Genomic DNA, 25,726 nt, shown 5'->3' with positions numbered 1-25,726 from the left:
GTCCCTCCCTTGTCAACTCTGTAAGGGGTGTCACTACAGTACTACAGTCAGGGACAACTCGTCCGTAGGGCCTTACAGTTTCTAAGGTCAGTACCTGTCTTGGGGTTGTGGGCCGGGGACAGTCTCTGGTTGCCTCCACCCCCACTGGTCTGGGCCTACCACTGTCTCCCCCCACTCTATACCCTGGGAACTGCACCTCTGTCATCTCCACCTGGCATCTGTCTGCACTACCTGTCAGACCTGCCCTACCATCCTCCTCCTATGACTATGGGAACCTACCCTGTCACCTAGGCCTTTTCTCACCACCTTGTCCGCTACCTGTTCCATAGTGATGGCGGGCAGATCACCAGCCTCTGAGCTCCGTGTGACATCCACCACGTGTAGGCTGCGTGTCTTCCCCGATCTACTTGGCACAAGCAGTGGACCTTGCTCCCTAACTGGACTATCCCCTTCTACCTTCCTGGCTACCCTGTACCTTAACCCTTCCCGCCAGGTCACACTCACTGCCGCTATCCTTGAAAGGCCGCTGCCAGCTTGGCATGATATGCCTTGCAGATGTGGGTCAGCAAGCTGAGCTTCCCTGAACTCTTGTCTGGGGCCCTCACTTCCTTCTAAGTAGGGACAGTCAACAGGGGGATATGGGTTGGCATCGCTAGGGTCAGTTTGGTTGAGGTCAGTCAAAGGGAAGTCAGTGTGGTCACTCATACTCACCGCCGGAGTTGGTAAACCACTAGGGACAGGAGCATCACTGGGCACCCTCACAGGATCAAACGAGCCGGAACCAACATCCTCTGCGTTGCTAGGGGACGTAGGCATACCAGAGGCAAAAGGCATGCTGGGTAGATGTGCTGATCTATCCGCTGTAATCTTTTCCTCTGGGCTGGTTGATGCTGTGGTAAGCTGTGCTGGCAGTGGTCTAGCCGCTGTGGTCTTTTCCTCTGGGCTGGGCTGTTCTGGTGCAGTTGATGTAGACTGTGATCCGGAAACTTGACTCCGGGCGATGGCGTCAGCAAACGTGGTAACGATTCCACCACCAAGGTCATTCCCCAGGACCACATCAGCTGGAAGGCCATCCATGACAGCAACATCCCTCAACTCTGGGCCAGCTCCCCAGTCCAGGTAGACTCTCGCCACAGGTACCTCTCGCTCCATTCCGCCTGCCACGGTCAATTTGGCAGTGCGACCTGGCAGTACTGTAGCAGGATCAATAAGGTAGGGGCTCACAACAGTGATTGAGGCCCCAGAGTCTCTTAATTCTTGTCCCTGCAGGGGCCCCACTTGGACCATCTGCAGGTGCCGCCACATATTTTGGGGTGGCCCCTTGGCCATGCAGGTGACTCTCTCTGTAGAGTTCACCTGATTCTCCCCACACTCCATTGGACTGTCTGGAGTAGGAACAGTCTCTTTGGGCTCACCTCCCCGGGTCAGGCAAGCAAGCCGGGCTCCAGCACTCAGATTTGGGGCACGAGTCTGGGGTGCTTGGGGTGTGGGACAGTTCATCCTCAGATGTCCGATTTTCCCACAGCCATAACACTTCTTGTCCAGTCGGGGCCCCGGTGGTCCCTGATGATTTGCAGGGAGAGGGCGGGGCGATTGCTGGCCAAGAGCACCCGGGTTGGAGGATGCCGGCTTTGGGGGGTGATGAGCAGAAGAGGGGTGTTCCCCTGGTTGTACAGTCCATTGGGGTCGGCTACTAGTCGGGCGCTTCTGCCCTTGTGGCCGAATTGCCACATACTTGTCTGCTAACTGGGCTGCCATCTTCAAGTTGGGTGGCTCTCGGTCTAGCACCCACTCCTTCACCTCCAGGGCACACCTACGGTAGAACTGCTCTTGGCACAGCAGATCAACCAGTGCATCCCAGGTAGTGGCACCAGATCCCTTCACCCACTTCACCACGTACTGCCTCAGCTGGGTGGCGAACTGCTCATGGGTGCTGGTAGGGTTCTTGGGCAAGTCCCGGAACTTTTTCCTGTAGGACTCAGGAGTGACAAAGTATCGCTGTAGGAGGGCCCTTACGACTTCGTCATAGTCACCGCAGTCCTCGGTGGCCACTCCTCGATAGGCCTCCAGGGCCTCTCCTTTCAAATACTTGCAAATGTCCATCAATGTCCCCATCACTGTCTGCAAATTTGGCAAACTGGATACGTCCTGATCTGGGTACAGCAGTCTGCAACGGTGCTTGGGGTACCACGGCCCGTGGTGCCTGCTCGTCATGCCACATCCGAATGATGAGCATACGTTCTTGTTCCGTTGCCTTTTCTCCCAATTCCGCTAGCCGCTCCGCTAGGGTATCCATTCTGTCCCCCCTGGGACGTTGGAATCCCTGCCATGCTGGGGAATGCTGAGAAACATAACTGCTGTGAGAGGGGGCGGGACTTGTTGCCCTCACCACGTTCTGAGGGGCGCCCATTAACGTAACGCTGGCCGCACTTTCCACCTCCGTCTGAGGCAACTCCATTCCGCTGTAATCAGCCATCCTGCGCGTTCTCCTGAACTGCAGTTACTCCTCTCCTGAGTAACTCGGCTTCTCTCATCGGGTGACCGAAAAGCCGCCTGGGATTATCCCACCGCTGTGCCACCAGATGTGACCGGACGCCTTTCGCCTAGGCCGTCCCTGGTCACGGGTTAGCACTTTTGGACTCCCACTCACCGTCAGTGACCGCCTGTCACTAACTCCGCCCACTGCCCGTGGGCGTTTAACGATGCTGCCACCACCAAACTCTACCATCGGCGTTTGGAACCGCTTACTAGGTACACTCAGGCTCCTGCCTTGGAACCTGGAACCGCTTCTGCTGCGTATGCGTTTGATTAACTGCGGACACACCTCCTGTTTGGTGTCGGCTGTTTCCACCTGATCCCTCGCAATGGACCAGGTCTGCACGGTAGCTGGCAGAGGGCTTGAACTTGGAGACACGGAGCTCTTACCCAGAACAGCAGGAGAACGGAATAGCGTTTTGCGCAATTCTGTTAGTTGCAGGATTGAGGCACAATTGAAGTCAGGCAAGGTGTTTATTGCTCAATGTCTTAAAAAAGACCCTCCCTTCAGATTGAAGGGGAATATCAGCATACAAGATGTTACAGGAATCATACAGCAGGTCTCCTCCACACAGAAGTTACAGGGTTGTACCACATACAGGGCTCACAGTCCCTCTTTTTATGTCATTCTAACACACACTTCCACAGGGGGTAAGTCTGCCCTGTGGTTTCCAACCAATCACCTTAAGTGCATGACCTGTGCATGTGCTAGCCACATGCACATTTAACATTGTCCCCTATGGACAGTGGGGAGTGGTCACTCCCCTGAGCCTGAGACTACCTGGTGTTTTGGTCACCACCCAGGAGTCAGCTCGTCTAGGGCCGGGGGAGGTTTTCCTAAAAAAACCATACTTCCAGGAATCTGCTAAGGGACCAGCCCAGCCACCTAAACTTTAAACACAACTGATTTATCATACATTATACTGTCTCCTATAATGTTGGTATAACATGTCACAGGAAATAGTAAATGACATTCATCCTGATTCCATATCAATCAGTTTTTTATTTCCAACCTTAACACTATTCAGTGACATCCAAAAGGTTCTTAAAAACAAATTGTCTTTTCAGAGTAAGTTCTGTACATGTAGTGTTTGGCTATATGACACCTTCACACAGAGACCTTCCAGTCACCCTATTCATCACACCTCCTGCTAAGGGAATCACAATCAGCATCTAGTATCTGCAGACACAGAGGCTGCTCATGTCTTATACAGACATATATTCAATAAGTGCATTTTCTCTACAAAATATACATGTAATCCATATAGTGCATAGCCTATTAAATATACGTTGCTTCATGCACTAATGCATTGCAGATCAGCTGCAGTGCATTACAGAAATACATATATACTTTAATACAGTTTATTATAAACCATGTGCAGTGTGCTTTTACACTGTCCTTTTAAAAATGACGGCACAGCACGGGGGTTAACCCCTTCACTGCTGTGGCAGCCATTAACCCCGTGTGGCCTGCCTCCGGCCACAGTCACTGAGTGTGAGTAGTGTGTGATAGTGAGAGGTCACTGAGTGTGAGCAGTGTGTGATAGTGAGAGGTCACTGAGTGTGAGTAGTGTGTGATAGTGAGAGGTCACTGAGTGTGAGCAGTGTGTGATAGTGAGAGGTCACTGAGTGTGAGTAGTGTGTGATAGTGAGAGGTCACTGAGTGTGAGTAGTGTGTGATAGTGAGAGGTCACTGAGTGTGAGTAGTGTGTGATAGTGAGAGGTCACTGAGTGTGAGTAGTGTGTGATAGTGAGAGGTCACTGAGTGTGAGTAGTGTGTGATAGTGAGAGGTCACTGAGTGTGAGTAATGTGTGATAGTGAGAGGTCACTGAGTGTGAGTAGTGTGTGATAGTGAGAGGTCACTGAGTGTGAGTAGTGTGTGATAGTGAGAGGTCACTGAGTGTGAGTAGTGTGTGATAGTGAGAGGTCACTGAGTGTGAGTAGTGTGTGATAGTGAGAGGTCACTGAGTGTGAGTAGTGTGTGATAGTGAGAGGTCACTGAGTGTGAGTAGTGTGTGATAGTGAGAGGTCACTGAGTGTGAGTAGTGTGTGATAGTGAGAGGTCACTGAGTGTGAGTAGTGTGTGATAGTGAGAGGTCACTGAGTGTGAGTAGTGTGTGATAGTGAGAGGTCACTGAGTGTGAGTAGTGTGTGATAGTGAGAGGTCACTGAGTGTGAGTAGTGTGTGATAGTGAGAGGTCACTGAGTGTGAGTAGTGTGTGATAGTGAGAGGTCACTGAGTGTGAGTAGTGTGTGATAGTGAGAGGTCACTGAGTGTGAGTAATGTGTGATAGTGAGAGGTCACTGAGTGTGAGTAGTGTGTGATAGTGAGAGATCACTGAGTGTGAGTAGTGTGTGATAGTGAGAGGTCACTGAGTGTGAGTAGTGTGTGATAGTGAGAGGTCACTGAGTGTGAGTAGTGTGTGATAGTGAGAGGTCACTGAGTGTGAGTAGTGTGTGATAGTGAGAGGTCACTGAGTGTGATTAGCGTGTGATAGTGAGAGGTCACTGATTGTGAGTAGTGTGTGATAGTGAGAGGTCACTGAGTGTGAGTAGTGTGTGATAGTGAGAGGTCACTGATTGTGAGTAGTGTGTGATAGTGAGAGGTCACTGAGTGTGAGTAGTGTGTGATAGTGAGAGATCACTGAGTGTGAGTAGTGTGTGATAGTGAGAGGTCACTGAGTGTGAGTAGTGTGTGATAGTGAGAGGTCACTGAGTGTGAGTAGTGTGTGATAGTGAGAGGTCACTGAGTGTGAGTAGTGTGTGATAGTGAGAGGTCACTGAGTGTGAGTAGTGTGTGATAGTGAGAGATCACTGAGTGTGAGTAGTGTGTGATAGTGAGAGGTCACTGAGTGTGAGTAGTGTGTGATAGTGAGAGGTCACTGAGTGTGAGTAGTGTGTGATAGTGAGAGGTCACTGAGTGTGAGTAGTGTGTGATAGTGAGAGGTCACTGAGTGTGATTAGCGTGTGATAGTGAGAGGTCACTGATTGTGAGTAGTGTGTGATAGTGAGAGGTCACTGAGTGTGAGTAGTGTGTGATAGTGAGAGGTCACTGATTGTGAGTAGTGTGTGATAGTGAGAGGTCACTGAGTGTGAGTAGTGTGTGATAGTGAGAGATCACTGAGTGTGAGTAGTGTGTGATAGTGAGAGGTCACTGAGTGTGAGTAGTGTGTGATAGTGAGAGGTCACTGAGTGTGAGTAGTGTGTGATAGTGACACAGATTTGTCCTCTCCTACATTATTGCTCTGTCTCATGCTCTTCTCACTTCTCTCAGGTTTGCGGCGTCTCACTGGCCTCCTGGATGTCTCAGAAGATTTATCTGAAATGAAGGAGGAGAAGAGACAGATGGACACAGAACAGAAAGTTTCTATTCTACAGATCTTCAGGTCTCGGACATATAGACAACCCATCATTGTGGCCATTATTCTACAGCTGTCCCAACAACTGTCTGGAATAAATGCGGTGCGTATGCCCCTCCCCCTGCAGGGTGATAATGTGACACAGACAGAAGGGAGCTATGAGCCTGTCCCTCCCCCTGCAGGGTGACACAGACAGACGGGAGCTATGAGTCTGTCCCTCCCCCTGCAGGGTGACACAGACAGACGGGAGCTATGAGTCTGTCCCTCCCCCTGCAGGGTGACACAGACAGACGGGAGCTATGAGTCTGTCCCTCCCCCTGCAGGGTGACACAGACAGAAGGGAGCTATGAGCCTGCTCCTCCCCCTGCAGGGTGACACAGACAGAAGGGAGCTATGAGCCTGTCCCTCCCCCTGCAGGGTGACACAGACAGAAGGGAGCTATGGGCCTGTCCCTCCCCCTGCAGGGTGACACAGACAGAAGGGAGCTATGAGTCTGTCCCTCCCCCTGCAGGGTGACACAGACAGAAGGGAGCTATGAGCCTGTCCCTCCCCCTGCAGGGTGACACAGACAGAAGGGAGCTATGAGCCTGCCCCTCCCCCTGCAGGGTGACACAGACAGATGGGATCTATGAGCCTGTCCCTCCCCCTGCAGGGTGACACAGACAGACGGGAGATATGAGTCTGTCCCTCCCCCTGCAGGGTGACACAGACAGAAGGGAGCTATGAGTCTGTCCCTCCCCCTGCAGGGTGACACAGACAGAAGGGAGCTATGAGCCTGTCCCTCCCCCTGCAGGGTGACACAGACAGAAGGGAGCTATGAGCCTGTCCCTCCCCCTGCAGGGTGACACAGACAGAAGGGAGCTATGAGCCTGCCCCTCCCCCTGCAGGGTGACACAGACAGACGGGAGCTATGAGCCTGTCCCTCCCCCTGCAGGGTGACACAGACAGAAGGGAGCTATGAGCCTGCCCCTCCCCCTGCAGGGTGACACAGACAGACGGGAGCTATGAGTCTGTCCCTCCCCCTGCAGGGTGACACAGACAGACGGGAGCTATGAGTCTGCCCCTCCCCCTGCAGGGTGACACAGACAGACGGGAGCTATGAGTCTGCCCCTCCCCCTGCAGGGTGACACAGACAGACGGGAGATATGAGTCTGTCCCTCCCCCTGCAGGGTGACACAGACAGAAGGGAGCTATGAGTCTGTCCCTCCCCCTGCAGGGTGACACAGACAGAAGGGAGCTATGAGCCTGCCCCTCCCCCTGCAGGGTGACACAGACAGACGGGAGCTATGAGTCTGTCCCTCCCCCTGCAGGGTGACACAGACAGACGGGAGCTATGAGTCTGCCCCTCCCCCTGCAGGGTGACACAGACAGACGGGAGCTATGAGTCTGTCCCTCCCCCTGCAGGGTGACACAGACAGACGGGAGCTATGAGTCTGTCCCTCCCCCTGCAGGGTGACACAGACAGAAGGGAGCTATGAGTCTGTCCCTCCCCCTGCAGGGTGACACAGACAGAAGGGAGCTATGAGCCTGCCCCTCCCCCTGCAGGGTGACACAGACAGACGGGAGCTATGAGTCTGTCCCTCCCCCTGCAGGGTGACACAGACAGACGGGAGCTATGAGTCTGTCCCTCCCCCTGCAGGGTGACACAGACAGACGGGAGCTATGAGTCTGTCCCTCCCCCTGCAGGGTGACACAGACAGACGGGAGCTATGAGTCTGTCCCTCCCCCTGCAGGGTGACACAGACAGACGGGAGATATGAGTCTGTCCCTCCCCCTGCAGGGTGACACAGACAGAAGGGAGCTATGAGTCTGTCCCTCCCCCTGCAGGGTGACACAGACAGAAGGGAGCTATGAGCCTGCCCCTCCCCCTGCAGGGTGACACAGACAGACGGGAGCTATGAGTCTGTCCCTCCCCCTGCAGGGTGACACAGACAGACGGGAGCTATGAGTCTGTCCCTCCCCCTGCAGGGTGACACAGACAGACGGGAGATATGAATCTGTCCCTCCCCCTGCAGGGTGACACAGACAGAAGGGAGCTATGAGTCTGTCCCTCCCCCTGCAGGGTGACACAGACAGAAGGGAGCTATGAGTCTGTCCCTCCCCCTGCAGGGTGACACAGACAGAAGGGAGCTATGAGCCTGTCCCTCCCCCTGCAGGGTGACACAGACAGAAGGGAGCTATGAGCCTGTCCCTATGCCTATGGAGTACACTTCTCAAAATTTACCGCAACTGGCCGCCGCACAAGTGTGGTTTGTCGTCTGTGCATCCGCAGGAGTCCCTATAGAGGAGTGAAAAGCCCCCCTATGTGGTCACTTTACTCCGAGCACATGGTAGGGACTGGTTCCTTCTGGAGCCCCTGTCCCTGCCTGTTATATGTAATACATGTGGCCGCTATGCCACCACGGGAGATTATTTTACACCCACATCGCATTGAGCATAGCCATGACCCATTCCACGCGGGATGCAATGCTCTGTGCCTGGATTTCCCTGATTGCCGTCACCTGTGCTGACCTAGGTAAATGATAAGAAAGGTGTCTCAGCACAGGTGACGGCATTCAGGGAAATCCAGGAGCAGAGTATTGTGTCCCGCCTGGAATGGGCCATGTTGGGAGAATTGCATTGGGTATATGATTATTAATAAATGGGCCCTTTACACCAGAGGTTCCCAGACTCGGTGCTCAAGGCACCCTAACGGTCCAGGGTTTAAAGATATCCATGGTTGAGCACAGATGGTTAAATTAAAAGAGATGAGGTACTAATTAGGTCACCTGTGGTCAAGCATGGTAATCCCTAAAACCTGGACTGTTAGGGTGACAGATGGGAGCAATCAGTCTGTCCTTTCCCCTCTGGGCTTACTGTGACCTGTAAGTGTCCTTCTCAAATGATAAAAAACTAATTTGTCTTCTCCCCCAGATTTTCTATTATTCTACTGACATCTTCAGCAAGGCAGGCGTGGAGCAGCCGATATACGCTACAATCGGTGCCGGAATCGTCAATACAGCGTTTACTGTTGTATCGGTGAGATGTGTAGTTGTGTATCTGTGATATTATCTGTCATCATGTTTTATGTAACGCACCACAGAGCTAAGCGGCATTAGCAGCAGAGATAGCAGCTGGGGTCCCCTATATGCAAATCTACAATATTCACCTATAGATATTATAATGTGGCATAATTAGTTTTATTGCAGAAAATTACCAAGCTTTCCTCAGGATACAATATAACATAATATAAAAAGTAATTGACCACACATAGGGGCCTATTCATTATCGGAGGCTGTATGGCGTCCGATGATGAAGTATTGGACTCGCAGCGGGGGAAACGTGACACCAGGGTAATCATTGCTTCGGTGCAGGGACAACTGTTCTGAAAAGCAGCTGCCACCTCAGTTAGTATCGCAGTTACAGAAGTAGCTGCGTTACTTACCTTCTTCCCGTCAGCGCGGTTACCCATGCGTGACCCGAGGTCATAAATGCGTAAAGCTGCCGGGGAGTTAGTGAGGAGGCGGTGGAGGGATCCGCTCGGATTCCTCTTCACATACCCGGAACTCCTTACCATGGGAAGGAGCAGGGCTACACGAACAAGTGCTGTCTGAAGATGGAGATTGTTCTCGTGAGCAAACTCCAAAAACTTTCAGTATTCAGAGTTTGCTGAATATCAGGTGGTCCTATCGGATCCCAGATGATGAATGGTCCCACAGAGATAGACATCACTGAGTGTGAGTAGTGTGTGACAGTGAGAGGTCACTGAGTGTGAGTAGTGTGTGACAGTGAGAGGTCACTGAGTGTGAGTAGTGTGTGACAGTGAGAGGTCACTGAGTGTGAGTAGTGTGTGACAGTGAGAGGTCACTGAGTGTGAGTAGTGTGTGACAGTGAGAGGTCACTGAGTGTGAGTAGTGTGTGATAGTGAGAGGTCACTGAGTGTGATTAGCGTGTGATAGTGAGAGGTCACTGAGTGTGATTAGCGTGTGATAGTGAGAGATCACTGAGTGTGAGTAGCGTGTGATAGTGAGAGATCACTGAGTGTGAGTAGCGTGTGATAGTGACAGATCACTGAGTGTGAGTAGCGTGTGATAGTGAGAGGTCTCTGAGTGTGAGTAGTGTGTGATAGTGAGAGGTCACTGAGTGTCAGTAGTGTGTGACAGTGAGAGATCACTGAGTGTGAGTAGTGTGTGACAGTGAGAGGTCACTGAGTGTGAGTAGTGTGTGATAGTGAGAGGTCACTGAGTGTCAGTAGTGTGTGACAGTGAGAGATCACTGAGTGTGAGTAGTGTGTGACAGTGAGAGGTCACTGAGTGTGAGTAGTGTGTGACAGTGAGAGGTCACTGAGTGTGAGTAGTGTGTGACAGTGAGAGGTCACTGAGTGTGAGTAGTGTGTGACAGTGAGAGGTCACTGAGTGTGAGTAGTGTGTGACAGTGAGAGGTCACTGAGTGTGATTAGCGTGTGACAGTGAGAGGTCACTGAGTGTGATTAGCGTGTGATAGTGAGAGATCACTGAGTGTGAGTAGCGTGTGATAGTGAGAGATCACTGAGTGTGAGTAGCGTGTGATAGTGACAGATCACTGAGTGTGAGTAGCGTGTGATAGTGAGAGGTCTCTGAGTGTGAGTAGTGTGTGATAGTGAGAGGTCACTGAGTGTCTGTAGTGTGTGATAGTGAGAGATCACTGAGTGTGAGTAGTGTGTGACAGTGAGAGGTCACTGAGTGTGAGTAGTGTGTGATAGTGAGAGGTCACTGAGTGTCAGTAGTGTGTGACAGTGAGAGATCACTGAGTGTGAGTAGTGTGTGACAGTGAGAGGTCACTGAGTGTGAGTAGTGTGTGACAGTGAGAGGTCACTGAGTGTGAGTAGTGTGTGACAGTGAGAGGTCACTGAGTGTGAGTAGTGTGTGACAGTGAGAGGTCACTGAGTGTGAGTAGTGTGTGACAGTGAGAGGTCACTGAGTGTGAGTAGCGTGTGATAGTGAGAGGTCACTGAGTGTGAGTAGCGTGTGATAGTGAGAGGTCACTGAGTTTCAGTAGCGTGTGATAGTGAGAGATCACTGAGTGTGAGTAGCCTGTGATTGTGAGAGATCACTGAGTGTGAGTAGCGTCTGATTGTGAGAGAGCACTGAGTGTGAGTAGCGTGTGATAGTGAGAGATCACTGAGTGTGAGTAGTGTGTGATAGTGAGAGATCACTTAGTGTGAGTAGCGTGTGATAGTGAGAGGTCACTGAGTGTGAGTAGCGTGTGATAGTGAGAGATCACTGAGTGTGAGTAGCGTGTGATAGTGAGAGATCACTGAGTGTGAGTAGCGTGTGATAGTGAGAGATCACTGAGTGTGAGTAGTGTGTGATAGTGAGAGATCACTGAGTGTGAGTAGTGTGTGATAGTGAGAGGTCACTGAGTGTGAGTAGTGTGTGATAGTGAGAGATCACTGAGTGTGAGTAGTGTGTGATAGTGAGAGGTCACTGAGTGTGAGTAGTGTATAAGCCAATTAACATAATGATGACCTTGATATTTACCACCCACAGCTTAGCTAGCGACCAGGGTGATGGTCGCAATGGTAAAGACCATCGCCACCATCGGGGCTTGCGACCAGACCCTAAGGTTGGGTCTGGGCACTCGCAAGGTCCAGGGAGCTTCCTGCTCTGATCGAGCAGGAAGTTCCCCACTGACATAACTGCTGATGTCAGTGCGGCTGCCCTCAAAACGGTAGGCATTCCGTTTTGGAAACCACCCCCCCGGCCCGCCTACAAAACGGGGCGAGCTGTCGATCAACATCAACAGCCTCCCCTTTAGTAGCTGGCTCCGGAGCGAGAGAGATGGGGCTACCCATCGATCCGGTTGCAAGCACATTGGTGCTTGCGACCGGGTCTGAATGACCCCCTATTATTGAGGTACATAAGACAGTGGACCTCATTCAGAGCGAGCGCTCGCATTTTGCGGCCGCATCTAAAAAATGTTCCGTCCTCCTGGCCACTCGCTAGGCTGTGGGTTACCACACACAGCTTTAGCGAGCAGCCAGGATGATGGTGGCGATAGTCAAGACCATCGCGACCATCAGGGCTTGCGACGAGACCCTTGTGGTAATGGAGCCTATATTCTGACACAGGAACGCTGGAGTAAGGTAATGGAGCCTATGCTCTTGCACAGGAACGCTGGAGTATGGTAATGGAGCCTATGCTCTGGCACAGGAACGCTGGAGTATGGTAATAGAGCCTATAGTCTGGCACTGGAACGCTGGAGTATGGTAATGGAGCCTATACTCTGGCACAGGAATGCTGGAGTATGGTAATGGAGCCTATACTCTGGCACTGGAACGCTGGAGTATGGTAATGGAGCCTATACTCTGGCATTGGAACGCTGGAGTATGGTAATGGAGCCTATACTCTGGCACAGGAACGCTGGAGTATGGTAATGGAGCCTATACTCTGGCACAGGAACGCTGGAGTATGGTAATGGAGCCTATACTCTGGCACTGGAACGCTGGAGTATGGTAATGGAGCCTATACTCTGGCACAGGAACGCTGGAGTATGGTAATGGAGCCTATACTCTGGCACAGGAACGCTGGAGTATGGTAATGGAGCCTATACTCTGGCACAGGAACGCTGGAGTATGGTAATGGAGCCTATACTCTGGCACAGGAACGCTGGAGTATGGTAATGGAGCCTATACTCTGGCACAGGAACGCTGGAGTATGGTAATGGAGCCTGTACTCTGGCACAGGAACGCTGGAGTATGGTAATGGAGCCTGTACTCTGGCACAGGAACGCTGGAGTAAGGTAATGGAGCCTATACTCTGGCACAGGAACGCTGGAGTAAGGTAATGGAGCCTATACTCTGGCACAGGAACGCTGGAGTAAGGTAATGGAGTCTATACTCTCGCAGTGGAGTGCTCCATGGAACTTCCTTATATAGGTCAGAGTTCACACAGTCTCCAATCAGCACTTCCTTAACTTATGTGCCTGTCTCTTTAAATCTTATACAGAGTGGCGCGCACGCTCCCATGGGAGCCGCGGCCGCCTGCAAACAGCCGCCGGAGGATGGGAACAGCTGACAGCGGGCGCCGGGGATCTCCTGCCCGCTGTCCCCGCCGGACCAAGTAAGCAAGACCTGGATTCGGCGACGCTGTGACAGACAGACTTGATTATTGCCGAATAAAAAAGTGTCATCAGCTCCTTTGGGAGGTCAAACTTCTTAATCTGCCGTAGGGAATACAACCTCTGATGCGCCCTCGTGACAATAGCGTCTATGTTTTTCTCGCACTTCAAATCTCGGGAGATTAGAGAACACAAAAATGTGACAGAATCCACCACAGATACAACGACGTTAGCTATAATCAATGGAGACGCATTAACAGAGCGTCTTCCAAAAATCGATCATCATCTCCACTGTCATGGACGGTTTCAACTTAAGTTATTCCGGCTGAACCACCGCGCCAAGCGCTCCACCTCTCTCTTGTAAGCAGATTCGCCCCCGTCTGTGATCAGTCCGATAATCGTAGTGTCATCTGCAAATTTCAGGAGTTTGACCGATGGGTCCCCAGAGGTGTAGAACAGCCGGGGGTCATGGACATCCTTGGGGAGCCCCAGTACTAATCCTTCTGATACCCAAGGTGGCCTAATCGCCTGTAGCACTGCTCCATAGATTGGCCTGAATTACAGGTCACTATCACACTCCTCTGTGTCTAGGACATACAGTATAGCTGCTGATACTGGCACTACATGCTTGCCCTCTGCCAACTTCACATGGAATCCTTTGTCTTCTAGGACATATGACAATTAGGTTAGTCCCTAAATCTGTTGACTATGGTTTAATCTTTAATCCTTCCTGCGACTGTCTGTATCAAGCTTTTTCTGCGCGCAGTTTGTCTCTCACTCAACATTCACAGGATTTATGTCCCACTTTGTGACACTTGTACTTAAGCCGTTTTGCGCTTAGTGTCCTTATTATTATTATATTTATTTATATGGCGCCACAAGTGTTCCGCAGCGCCTTACAAAGTACAAAAACAAATTGTATACAAGTGACTTACAGAACAATACAATACAGGACATGGATAATATATATTGCTACATTAGTGACCATATCACCCAGATAAGCAACAGAGCATAAGCAACCAAGTGTTAGGTGCCCTAGTGGTGAGTAAGAAGTAAATGACACTATAGTAAGGAGAAGCACAAGAGGGTAGATGGCCCTGCTCGTGAGAGCTTACATTCTAAAAAGGTGGGGGAAGACAAACTGGGTTGACACAGATGGGGTAGATGGGGACGAATGAGCATGTAGCAAGGAGTTAGAATGATAGCTGGAAGGCTTTGATGAAGTAGTGGGTCTTGAGAGCCCGTTTGAAGGATTGCAAACAGGTGGAGAGTCTGATGCGGAGTGGGAGAGAGTTCCAGAGGTGGGGAGCAGTGCGGGCAAAATCTTGGAGGCGGGAGTGGGAGGAAGTAATCAGCTGGCATGAAAGGCGGCGTGCATTAGTTGAGCGAAGAGGGCGGAGAGGAGCGTGAAGGGAGATGAGATCAGAGATGTATATGGGAGAAGATTGGGTGAGGGCTTTGTGAGCGAGCGTGAGAACCTTAAATTGGACTCTGAAAGGGAAGGGGAGCCAGTGTAGGGCTTGTAGGAGAGGGGAGGCAGATACAGAATGTTTGGAGAGGAAGATAAGCCGTGCAGCAGCATTGAGGACAGACTGGAGAGGAGAGAGATGGGATTTGGGGAGGCCAGATAGGAGGAGGTTACAATAGTCCAATCTGGAGATGACCAGTGAGTGTATGAGGGTTTTAGTAGCATCCTGGGTGAGATAGGGTCTGATCTTAGAAATATTTTTGAGATGGAAACGACAGGACTGTGAAAGGTTCTGGATATGTGGTTTGAAGGAGAGGGATGAGTCCAGGATAACTCCAAGACAGCGCACCTTGGGACTAGATGAGATAGTTATTCCATCAATTGATAAAGAAATAGTGGGAAGTGAGGTGATGTGGGAGGGTGGGAAGATGATTAGCTCTGTCTTAGACATATTAAGTTTAAGAAATCGCTGGGACATCCAGGAAGAGACAGCAGAGAGACAGTTGGAGATACGAGTCAGAAGAGAGGGGGAGAGATCAGGGGAGGAAAGGTAGATTTGAGTATCATCAGCATAGAGATGATAATGGAGGTCAAAAGAGCTGATGAGTTCACCTAGAGAGGAAGTATAGAGGGAGAATAGGAGAGGACCAAGAACAGAACCTTGGGGAACACCTACTGTAAGAGGCTGTGGAGGGGAAGAGGAGTCGTGAGAGGAAACTGAAAAAGATCGGTCAGAGAGGTAGGATGACAGCCAGGAGAGGGCAGTTTCACGTAGACCAAGGGAGTGAAGGCTATTCAGCAGGAGAGGGTGGTCCACAGTGTCAAAAGCAGCAGAGAGATCAAGGAGAATGAGAAGAGAGTAGTGGCCTTGGGATTTGGCAGCAAGGAGGTCATTGCTGACTTTTGTGAGGGCAGTTTCAGTGGAGTGGAGAGAACGGAAGCCAGACTGAAAAGGGTCAAGGAGGGAGTGGGAGGAAAGAAAAGTGGTAAGGCGGTTGTAGACAATCCGCTCAAGGAGTTTGGAGGCAAAGGGGAGGAGAGAGATGGGACGGTAGTTAAAAAGAAGGTTAGGATCAAGGGTAGGTTTTTTAAGAATGGGGGAGACAAGGGCATGTTTGAATGCAGAAGGAACAGTGCCTGATGAGAGGGAGAGGTTAATGAGGTGGGCAAGATGGGAGCAGGCTGAGAGAGAGAGGAAGCGGAGGAGGCGGGAGGGGATGGGATCAAGGGGGGAGGTGGAAGGGGGGGAGGACCGGATGAGGGCCATGACTTCCTCTCCAGATACAGGGGAGAAGGATGTTAGAGTTGGTAAAGTTGATGGGGAGGGGTGACTAGGGAAAGGAGGAGGTGGAGAGCTGGGGGACTGATTGGATATGATGTCCTGACGTATGGAATCAATTTTAGATGTAAAGTAGGTAGCAAAGTCAAGGGCAGTGAGCAAGGAGGGGAGACGAGGAGGGGGTGGGCGAAGGAGGGATTTGAAAGTAGTGAAGAGACGCTGGGGATTAGAGGACTGAGAGGAGATGAGGTTCTTAAAGTATGACTGTTTAGAGAGGGAGAGCGCAGCACTATAGGATGAGAGCATAAATTTGAAATGGAGAAAATCTGCCTTAGAGCGTGATCTTCTCCACTGTCGCTCAGCAGTTCGAGAACACTTTTGCAGGTATCTGGTGCATTTGGAATGCCAGGGTTGAGGAGTAGATCTGCGAGTGTGAATAGTGATCGCTGGGGCAACAGAGTCCAGAGCAGAAGTAAGGGAGGCATTGTATAGGGAGGCGGCTTGTTCAGGGCAGGAGAGAGAGAGGATGGGGGAGAGAAGTGAGTCAAGCAGGGAAGAAAAGGAACCTGTGTCAATAGTGTCAATGTTACGCTTAGTAATGGAGGCTTTTGGAGGTAGAGGAGGGGAAGGAGAGAGGGACAGGTTAAAAGAGAGAAGGTGATGGTCAGAAAGAGGGAATGGGGAATTGAGGTGGTCAGAAATATCACAACGGTGTGTGAATACCAGATCAAGCACATGGCCACTCACATGGGAGGGTGAGGAGGTCCATTGGGAGAGACCAAGTGACGATGTGAGGGAGAGGAGTTTGGAGGCAGAGGATTCTGTGGGGATATCAATTGGAATATTGAAGTCACCTAGGATAATGGAGGGAAGGTCTGAGGAGAGAAAGTGAGGGAGCCAGGAAGCAAAGTTGTCAAGGAACTTGGAGCGAGGGCCAGGGGGACGGTAAATGACAGCTACTTGGAGGTGTACTGGGTGGAAGAGGCGTATAGTATGGACTTCAAATGAAGAGAATGTGAGGGATGGTTCAGAGGGAATGGGTTGGTATGAGTAACCAGGGGATAGAAGGACCCCAACACCACCACCATGGCGACCCCCAGGTCGTGGGGTGTGGGAAAAGGTGAGGCCCCCAGAGGAGAGAGCTGCAGCAGAAGCGGTGTCAGAGGGTGAAATCCAGGTTTCAGTAATAGCTAGGAGATTCAGGGAGTTGGAGATGAAAAGGTCATGGGTTGGGACCAGTTTATTACAGACTGACCTGGCATTCCAGAGGGCACAGGATAGAGGGACAGAGTTTGTTGGAGAGATTTGAATGAGATTATCAGGGTTGCTATAGCGTGGGGGTGAGATTAATTTGGGGGACCGAGCTGAATAGAGTGTAGCGATGGTGCGGACTCCAGTGCTAGAAGGGGAGCCAGTAGAAGGTGGGCAGGAAGGGAAATTAATGATGTGTGGATGGATGTGGGGTAAAGTGACATGGAGAGGGGAGTGGGAGGAGGGATTAGCAGTGAGGTTGTAGGACCCCTGTGGAGTATAAGAGAATGAAAGTGGAGTAATGGGAGAAGATGGGGAGGAAGGTAAACAGAGGAAAGGAGATAAGGGGAAGAGGAAATGGAAGAGACAAGGGGGAAAGGATAAAGATGGAAGCAAGGGGCAGAACAAAAGATTAGGTAGACACTGAGTGAAGGTGGGATTTAAAGAAAACATGGTAATAGTAAGGAAGATGTAAATAGGGGAAGAAAAGTTAAAAGTAGGAATGAAGACAGAATGTAGGAGAGAGCAGATGTCCAGAAACGCAAGTAATAGTGCAGTGTGGGAAAAGAGTCTGTACTGCAAAAGTTTATTATTGAGTATAAAAAAGTGGAGATTTGGTGGGAGCAGAAATTAAATAGTAAAATATACAGTGGTAGGAGCTAGATCTAAGACTTAGAAAAAGAGCTAAGGTAAAAGTACATTATTATAGAGGTAAACTGACATAACACAGATAAGTATACATTAGGATTATATGTAAAGCACAGAGCCAGCAGCAATAGTAGCAAGGGAGGCACCAGACAGGGAGTTCAGTGATGAATGTCCTGGTTATGTGTCCACAGGAGCTAGTAGTATGGAGACTGTGACCTCACAATTGTTCATTCCACTTTGTCCAATTAATTAGGTTGTTGTTTGGTGGGTTTCCTTCTGTTTCACTGCTGTTTAACGCTGATATAACGCCAATTAATCGATTTAAAAAGAAGTTGACACTTTTAAAATAGGACACTTCTAAAGATAGGGCGTCCAGCCAAGGCGAGTAAAGCAGAGCGCTCATCCTCTATGTATTCTTTTGTTATTGTTTTTCAAAATGTTTTTATTTGAATTTTAAATATAATGAATACAATAAATTTTATAGACATATAATAAAGAGAAAATAATAATAATAGAATAGAAGGTAGCGATAATTACTTTGCTGACATCATACAATGATTCAATAATTAGTGCTATAACCCCACATAAGAAAATGTTATACAAGTTACATAACACATATATTCATTGCACTAACTTGTTGATAAGGAGGTGGAAGAGCATTGAGACCAGCCCTGATGAAGCCCCATAAGGAGACAAAACGCGTAGGGTAAAGAGGTTCTGAGATCCACTATTAAAAAAATACACAAACTCTGAGCCTGAGGGTAACGGTGGAAAAATCTTATATCCTGAGAGTGGAAAGTCTGCAGCTAACTGATATAATATGTATTGTCAAAAGTGTGTGTTATACAAATAAATAAAAAAAAAAATCAAATTAGAGTAATGGGTTTACAGCCCTATGGTATTATCTACTGGGGTATAGCACCATTGATTATTAAGCTTGTTGGAGCAGGTTTGTACCTCCCAGATACTAGATGCCCCCTAGAACAATTTAATCCTTGTCAGCCACCAGAGTTTAGTTTACTATATAAGCGCCCTCTAGTGGTTTGTTTGTGAATGTTATTTTGGTCAGAACTCACTAATAGGGGTCATGATAGAGATAGAGATATCTCGCACCAGCTAGTTTCTCACATTTTATTAAGCCAGCACAACATTGATACATATGGAGATAAATAAATGTAAATCAAAGCTGCAGTAACAGGTGTTAGGGAAGATGTTCAGGTCTCTTGTGTACAATGATACATAAGCCCCAAAGTCTGTGTTTTATGTTGTACAATGATAATCACAGGCTGTGCAGTGACTGTTATCCCTCCTTTTCCCACACTTATGGTGTATATGAAATTAGGGGCTTCAGCTGTTTTGGGAACAGGCTCTGGCCTGCTTCCAGACGTGGTTCTGTCCATGTTTGTAACCAGCTGCAGTACCGCAGAGCCTGACCCCCGACGCGCACCGGTGCAGAGCCTGACCCCCGATGCGCACCTGTGCAGAGCCACAGCCTTTTGCTTTAATGGTTTTTCCTCTATTCTAAAAGCTGACACGCAGCCAGGGTTGAGAAGAGGAGTGAGGAGGAAGAGGAGGGAGGAAGGAGGAGGAATAATAATATGGGGGTGGTGGTATATGGGGGAGGAGAGGTAGCTTACAGTATTACTCCCATCCCAGTCATGTAAAAGGAGGAAAGGCTAAGAACAATTATTAAGTAACCTTCCGTAGTGGGAAATGTGGTAAGATGGGCACAGGGAGGGGCAGGAGAAAGCACCGGTCACCCAGCTAAGTAACCTGCTGTAGTGGGGAATGTAAGACAGGCACAGGGAGGGGCAGGAGAAAGCACCAGTCACCCAGCTAAGTAACCTGCCATTGTGGGGAATGTGGTAAGACGGGCACAGGGAGGGCAGGAGAAAGCACCAGTCACCCAGCTAAGTAACCTGCCGTAGTGGGGAATGTGGTAAGACGGGCACAGGGAGGGGCAGGAGAAAGCACCAGTCACCCAGCTATGTAACCCGACGTAGTGGGGAATGTGGTAAGACGGGCACAGGGAGGGGGGCAGGAGTTGAGGCTGCAGATGTATTTTGGTGCAGACGTTGGTTACTGTGTGTTGGTCGTAGTTACAGAGAACATTATCCTTCCATTACAGCTCTTCCTTATTGAGAGGGCCGGGCGACGGACGCTACACCTGGCGGGGCTGGCAGGGATGATCATCTGCGCATTACTAATGACTGTAGCGATGGTCTTACAGGTAAGAGTGACAGCAACACAACCCGTACCTGCTCCTAGCATTGGATCCTACACTGAGGCCCAAAGGAACGGTGTATGCTGTTAGTCATGCAACTGCCAAGATGCCCTGTAATTATATAGTGTGTGCCCTGTATATAGTGTGTATGCCCTGTATGTAAGAAAATGCCAGCACAGCAATATAGGGCACACACCAAAGACAGCTAAATTGGGCGAAGGTTGGTTTATGGCTTCTTATAATGGGCAACATTCCTGCCGCTATCTGGCACAAGGGCCAATACCAGGAACCCTTCCGGCACGGCCTTTGGCCTGGAAACAATCGTATACTGTATATTAGATGACAGGTAATCTATAGGGAATAGAGCTCATTGAATTCCCTGCTACACACAGGACACAATACCAGCCATCAGCCCTCTCAGCATGGCGGCTATATTTGGATTTGTGGCATTCTTTGAGATTGGTCCCGGTCCTATCCCGTGGTTTATTGTTGCTGAACTGTTTAGCCAAGGTCCGCGGCCAGCAGCCATGGCTATTGCCGGATGCATGAACTGGACATCTAACTTCATCATTGGAATGGGATTCCCATACGTAGCGGTGAGTAACACAGATAGACAAAACCAAATATAACGGGGGTTACACCTCATACATATGTGAGACGGAGGGGGGCAGGAGAGAGCAGGGACAGATGACGGATACTGGGAGTATACACAGACCAGGGAAGGGGTCACCTTATATCATTACTACATAACACACAGGGGGATAGATCAGGGTAATACAGGGGTTACGCCTCATACATATGGGAGAGGGGGGGGGGGGGGGGAGCAGGAGAGAGCAGGGACAGATGGCAGATACTGGGAGTATACACAGACCAGGGAAGGGGTCACCTTATATCATTACTACATAACACACAGGGGGATAGATCAGGGTAATACAGGGGTTACACCTCATACATATGGGAGACGGGGGGCAGGAGAGAGCAGGGACAGATGGCGGATACTGGGAGTATACACAGACCAGGGAAGGGGTCACCTTATATCATTACTACATAACACACAGGGGGATAGATCAGGGTAATACAGGGGTTACACCTCATACATATGGGAGACGGGGGGCAGGAGAGAGCAGGGACAGATGGTGGATACTGGGAGTATACACAGACCAGGGAAGGGGTCACCTTATATCATTACTACATAACACACAGGGGGATAGATCAGGGTAATACAGGGGTTACACCTCATACATATGGGAGACGGGGGAGCAAGAGAGAGCAAGGACAGATGGCAGATACTGGGAGTATACACAGACCAGGGAAGGGGTCACCTTAGGTCAGAGGTTCCCAAAGTCCACCATTACAGTCCATGTTTTAGGGATATCCATGCTTGAGCGCACAGGTGACTTAATTAGTACCTCAATCCATTTGATTTAACCATGTGGACTCAAGCTTGGATATCCCTAAAACATGGACTGTAATGGCAGACTTTGGGAACCTCTGCCTTAGGTCATTGCTCCATAACATAACCAGCACTGTGACTATATATGGAGGTCCTTCTGTCTGTACCGGAGACATGGATTATGACCTGAGAAATACAGAGACATTGTACACCTTAGTCACACACAAGAAATGAGGGGTGTTTAGTATGTAAATGGCGGTGACGAGTCTGATTTTGCAGGATCTCTGTGGCCCCTACGTGTTCCTCCTCTTTGCCACGTTACTGCTGGGATTTCTCATATTCACGTATTTCCGTGTCCCAGAGACACGGGGGAGATCGTTTGAGGAAATTGCTCATGCCTTTCGCAGAAGAAACCCATCACTGCTGGACAATGAAATAAAGGCCAGTACGGAGCTGGACAGCCTCGGCGGTGCCGATGACGCATGAGAATAGCCAATGGGACAACACCACAGACTAGCTGTAACATTCTGATACCCTCAGCCAGGAGGCAGCTGACTCAGAACACAAAGTGTCCTTTATCTAATGTGTGTGACATAGTATTCCTCATACAGATTGTGTAACGATAGCGCCAGCTCCCACATTGTGGTGTGGTCCCTCACACAGATCATAGAAACCAATGACTGGTGTGCAAGGAGCATGCAAAGCCTTCAACAAAAGCATCCTGCAGCCTACATTGCCTATAGAAGCAGGCTCGTAGCACAGTACAGGGTGGGGCGTGTTCCCAGCTTTTGCACAGTGTATAGCATAGGTCCTATTTCCCATTAAGTGCCTTTTTATTACACCTAGACGGATGTTCTATAGGCCCTCATCCATAGACACTAAGTCACAGCAGACACTGCTTGGAAACAATTAGCACCCGTCAGCCATGGCACACGCAGGACACCCACCCAACACATTCAGCACCAGTCAGCCATGGCGCACGCAGGACACCCACCCAACACATTCAGCACCAGTCAGCCATGGTGCACGCAGGACACCCACCCAACACATTCACCACCCGTCAGCCACGGTGCACGCAGGACACCCACCCAACACATTCAGCACCCGTCAGCCACGGTGCAGACAGGACAGACACCCAACACATTCAGCACCCTTCAGCCATGGCGCACACAGGACAGACACCCAACACATTCAGCACCCATCAGCCATGGCGCACACAGGACAGACACCCAACACATTCAGCACCCATCAGCCATGGCGCACACAGGACAGACACCCAACACATTCAGCACCCATCAGCCATGGCGCACACAGGACAGACACCCAACACATTCAGCACCCATCAGCCATGGCGCACACAGGACAGACACCCAACACATTCAGCACCCATCAGCCATGGCGCACACAGGACAGACACCCAACACATTCAGCACCCATCAGCCATGGCGCACACAGGACAGACACCCAACACATTCAGCATTCATCAGCCATGGCGCACACAGGACAGACACCCAACACATTCAGCATTCATCAGCCATGGCGCACACAGGACAGACACCCAACACATTCAGCACCCTTCAGCCATGGTGCACACAGGACAGACACCCAACACATTCAGCACCCGTCAGCCATGATGCACACAGGACAGACACCCAACACATTCAGCACCCTTCAGCCATGGTGCACACAGGACACCCAACACATTCAGCACCTGTCAGCCATGGCGCACACAGGACAGACACCCAACACATTCAGCACCCGTCAGCCATGGTGCACACAGGACACAGTTACAGTAATACACACAAGCCATACTAATAGGTGTAACAGGCAGCACACTACATAGACTACGCTACAGCCAGCACTGTCCATGTTACATTGTACAATGAGTGTAATGTCACATTAAGTATATTATGTATAAATGTATTTATATTTTTGCTGTGCAAATTAAAATCTAAATAAATCTTTCACGTGTTATCACAAGACCGGACCCTACCTAACCGAAGGAACCTAGAAGCCATGCCAGTCCATGCTGATGGAGAAGGTCCCCATAGGCCACCACAGTTCCTGCTCAGTACAGGTTATTACTGCTGGGCAGTAGGTCATGGTCCTGGTCCTCCCCATACAGACAGGGAGACACGAGCACCAAGGAAATATGGACGGCAACGGTGATGTATTGTAAGACATGGGAGCCAGGACCCAAAATGAGCAAAAGCTTCCCGTGACAGGCGCTCGCCTCCTGCACCTTCCCGTGACAGGCGCTCGCCTCCTGCACCTTCCCGTGACAGGCGCTCGCCTCCTTTGTATGAAGCCATGCAGGCTGCTTAATGATCAATTCCAGCTCCAAGGCAGAGACTGCTCTATAGTCTGGCAGGTGCCCACATGTTACCCTATGCCTAGTACACCGCTCCTCACACGTGCAGAGCGTCTCTAGGACCTGGGATGGGGAAGGAGACTGTGCACACAGGCTGTATCCTCCCATCTGTACAGAGACGGTGCCCATGTGTATCCCTACGCCTAGTACACCGCTCCTCACACGTGCAGACCGTCTCTAGGGCCTGGGAAGGGGAAGGAGACTCCGTGCACACAGGCTGTATCCTCCCATCTGTACAGAGACGGTGCCCATGTGTACCCCTACGCCTAGTACACCGCTCCTCACACGTGCAGAGCGTCTCTAGGACCTGGGATGGGGAAGGAGACTGTGCACACAGGCTGTATCCTCCCATCTGTACAGAGACGGTGCCCATGTGTATCCCTACGCCTAGTACACCGCTCCTCACACGTGCAGACCGTCTCTAGGGCCTGGGAAGGGGAAGGAGACTCCGTGCACACAGGCTGTATCCTCCCATCTGTACAGAGACGGTGCCCATGTGTACCCCTACGCCTAGTACACCGCTCCTCACACGTGCAGAGCGTCTCTAGGGCCTGGGATGGGGAAGGAGACTCCGTGCACACAGGCTGTATCCTCCCATCTGTACAGAGATGGTGCCCATGTGTACCCCTACGCCTAGTACACCGCTCCTCACACGTGCAGAGCGTCTCTAGGGCCTGGGATGGGGAAGGAGACTGTGCACACAGGCTGTATCCTCCCATCTGTACAGAGACGGTGCCCATGTGTACCCCTACGCCTAGTACACCACTCCTCACACGTGCAGAGCGTCTCTAGGACCTGGGATGGGGAAGGAGACTCCGTGCACACAGGCTGTATCCTCCCATCTGTACAGAGACGGTGCCCATGTGTAACCCTACGCCTAGTACACCGCTCCTCACACGTGCAGAGCGTCTCTAGGACCTGGGATGGGGAAGGAGACTCCGTGCACACAGGCTGTATCCTCCCATCTGTACAGAGATGGTGCCCATGTGTACCCCTACGCCTAGTACACCGCTCCTCACACGTGCAGAGCGTCTCTAGGGCCTGGGATGGGGAAGGAGACTGTGCACACAGGCTGTATCCTCCCATCTGTACAGAGACTGTGCCCATGTGTACCCCTACGCCTAGTACACCGCTCCTCACACGTGCAGAGCGTCTCTAGGACCTGGGATGGGGAAGGAGACTGTGCACACAGGCTGTATCCTCCCATCTGTACAGAGATGGTGCCCATGTGTACCCCTACGCCTAGTACACCGCTCCTCACACGTGCAGAGCGTCTCTAGGGCCTGGGAAGGGGAAGAAGACTCCGTGCACACAGGCTGTATCCTCCCATCTGTACAGAGATGGTGCCCATGTGTACCCCTACGCCTAGTACACAGCTCCTCACACGTGCAGACCGTCTCTAGGGCCTGGGAAGGGGAAGGAGACTCCGTGCACACAGGCTGTATCCTCCCATCTGTACAGAGACGGTGCCCATGTGTACCCCTACGCCTAGTACACCGCTCCTCACACGTGCAGAGCGTCTCTAGGGCCTGCGATGGGGAAGGAGACTCCGTGCACACAGGCTGTATCCTCCCATCTGTACAGAGATGGTGCCCATGTGTACCCCTACGCCTAGTACACCGCTCCTCACACGTGCAGACCGTCTCTAGGGCCTGGGATGGGGAAGGAGACTCCGTGCACACAGGCTGTATCCTCCCATCTGTACAGAGATGGTGCCCATGTGTATCCCTACACCTAGTACACCGCTCCTCACACGTGCAGAGCATCTCTAGGGCCTGGGATGGGGAAGGAGACTCCGTGCACACAGGCCGTATCCTCCCATCTGTACAGAGACGGTGAATAGATGACGAGATTGTAATCCTCTGACAGTCTGTACCTAGAATGGTGGAATCTGGCGTGGGTCAGTCACAACCGCCCACCTCACGTTACATACAGTCATGAAGGGCCAGGGTGAGACCATTTTGAAATTGTCCTCCATTGCCAGCAAGCGAGGCCGCGCTAAACCTCTCAGCGTGATTGAATTGTGGGTTAGTATTTGGAAAGTTATATACTCTAAGATCATATATCAGAGGTCTCACGTATGGGGAAAGCACACACCGTAATAAGACACAGCACTCAGA

General features: G+C 50.8%; 1 protein-coding gene across 1 annotated transcript; it reads left to right on the top strand.

Annotated features, from left to right (window-relative positions):
* Positions 1 to 5,584: 5,584 nt before the first annotated feature.
* Positions 5,585 to 23,215, top strand: LOC148450400 (solute carrier family 2, facilitated glucose transporter member 4-like). Its single transcript, XM_088462528.1, has 5 exons — positions 5,585 to 5,998; positions 8,809 to 8,913; positions 19,747 to 19,848; positions 20,235 to 20,438; positions 21,515 to 23,215. Exons 1-5 carry the CDS (start codon positions 5,789 to 5,791, stop codon positions 21,719 to 21,721), a joined length of 828 nt encoding a protein of 275 aa, XP_088318654.1. The 5' UTR covers positions 5,585 to 5,788; the 3' UTR covers positions 21,722 to 23,215.
* Positions 23,216 to 25,726: the final 2,511 nt, after the last annotated feature.

Source organism: Taudactylus pleione, unplaced genomic scaffold (assembly GCF_031769625.1).
Source record: "Taudactylus pleione unplaced genomic scaffold, aTauple2 ptg001263l, whole genome shotgun sequence".
Classification (NCBI taxonomy): Eukaryota; Metazoa; Chordata; class Amphibia; order Anura; family Myobatrachidae; genus Taudactylus; species Taudactylus pleione.
Note: the sequence above shows the minus strand (reverse complement) of the source record. Positions and strands in the feature narration are given on the sequence as shown.

Excerpts from the sequence above, each read along its gene's own strand:
- LOC148450400 (XM_088462528.1), top strand. The coding sequence starts at position 5,789 with ATGCTCTTCTCACTTCTCTCAGGTTTGCGGCGTCTCACTGGCCTCCTG. Across the intron at positions 5,999-8,808 it reads AACTGTCTGGAATAAATGCG|ATTTTCTATTATTCTACTGA; the intron begins GTGCGTATGCCC and ends CTTCTCCCCCAG. Across the intron at positions 19,849-20,234 it reads CTGTAGCGATGGTCTTACAG|GACACAATACCAGCCATCAG; the intron begins GTAAGAGTGACA and ends TGCTACACACAG.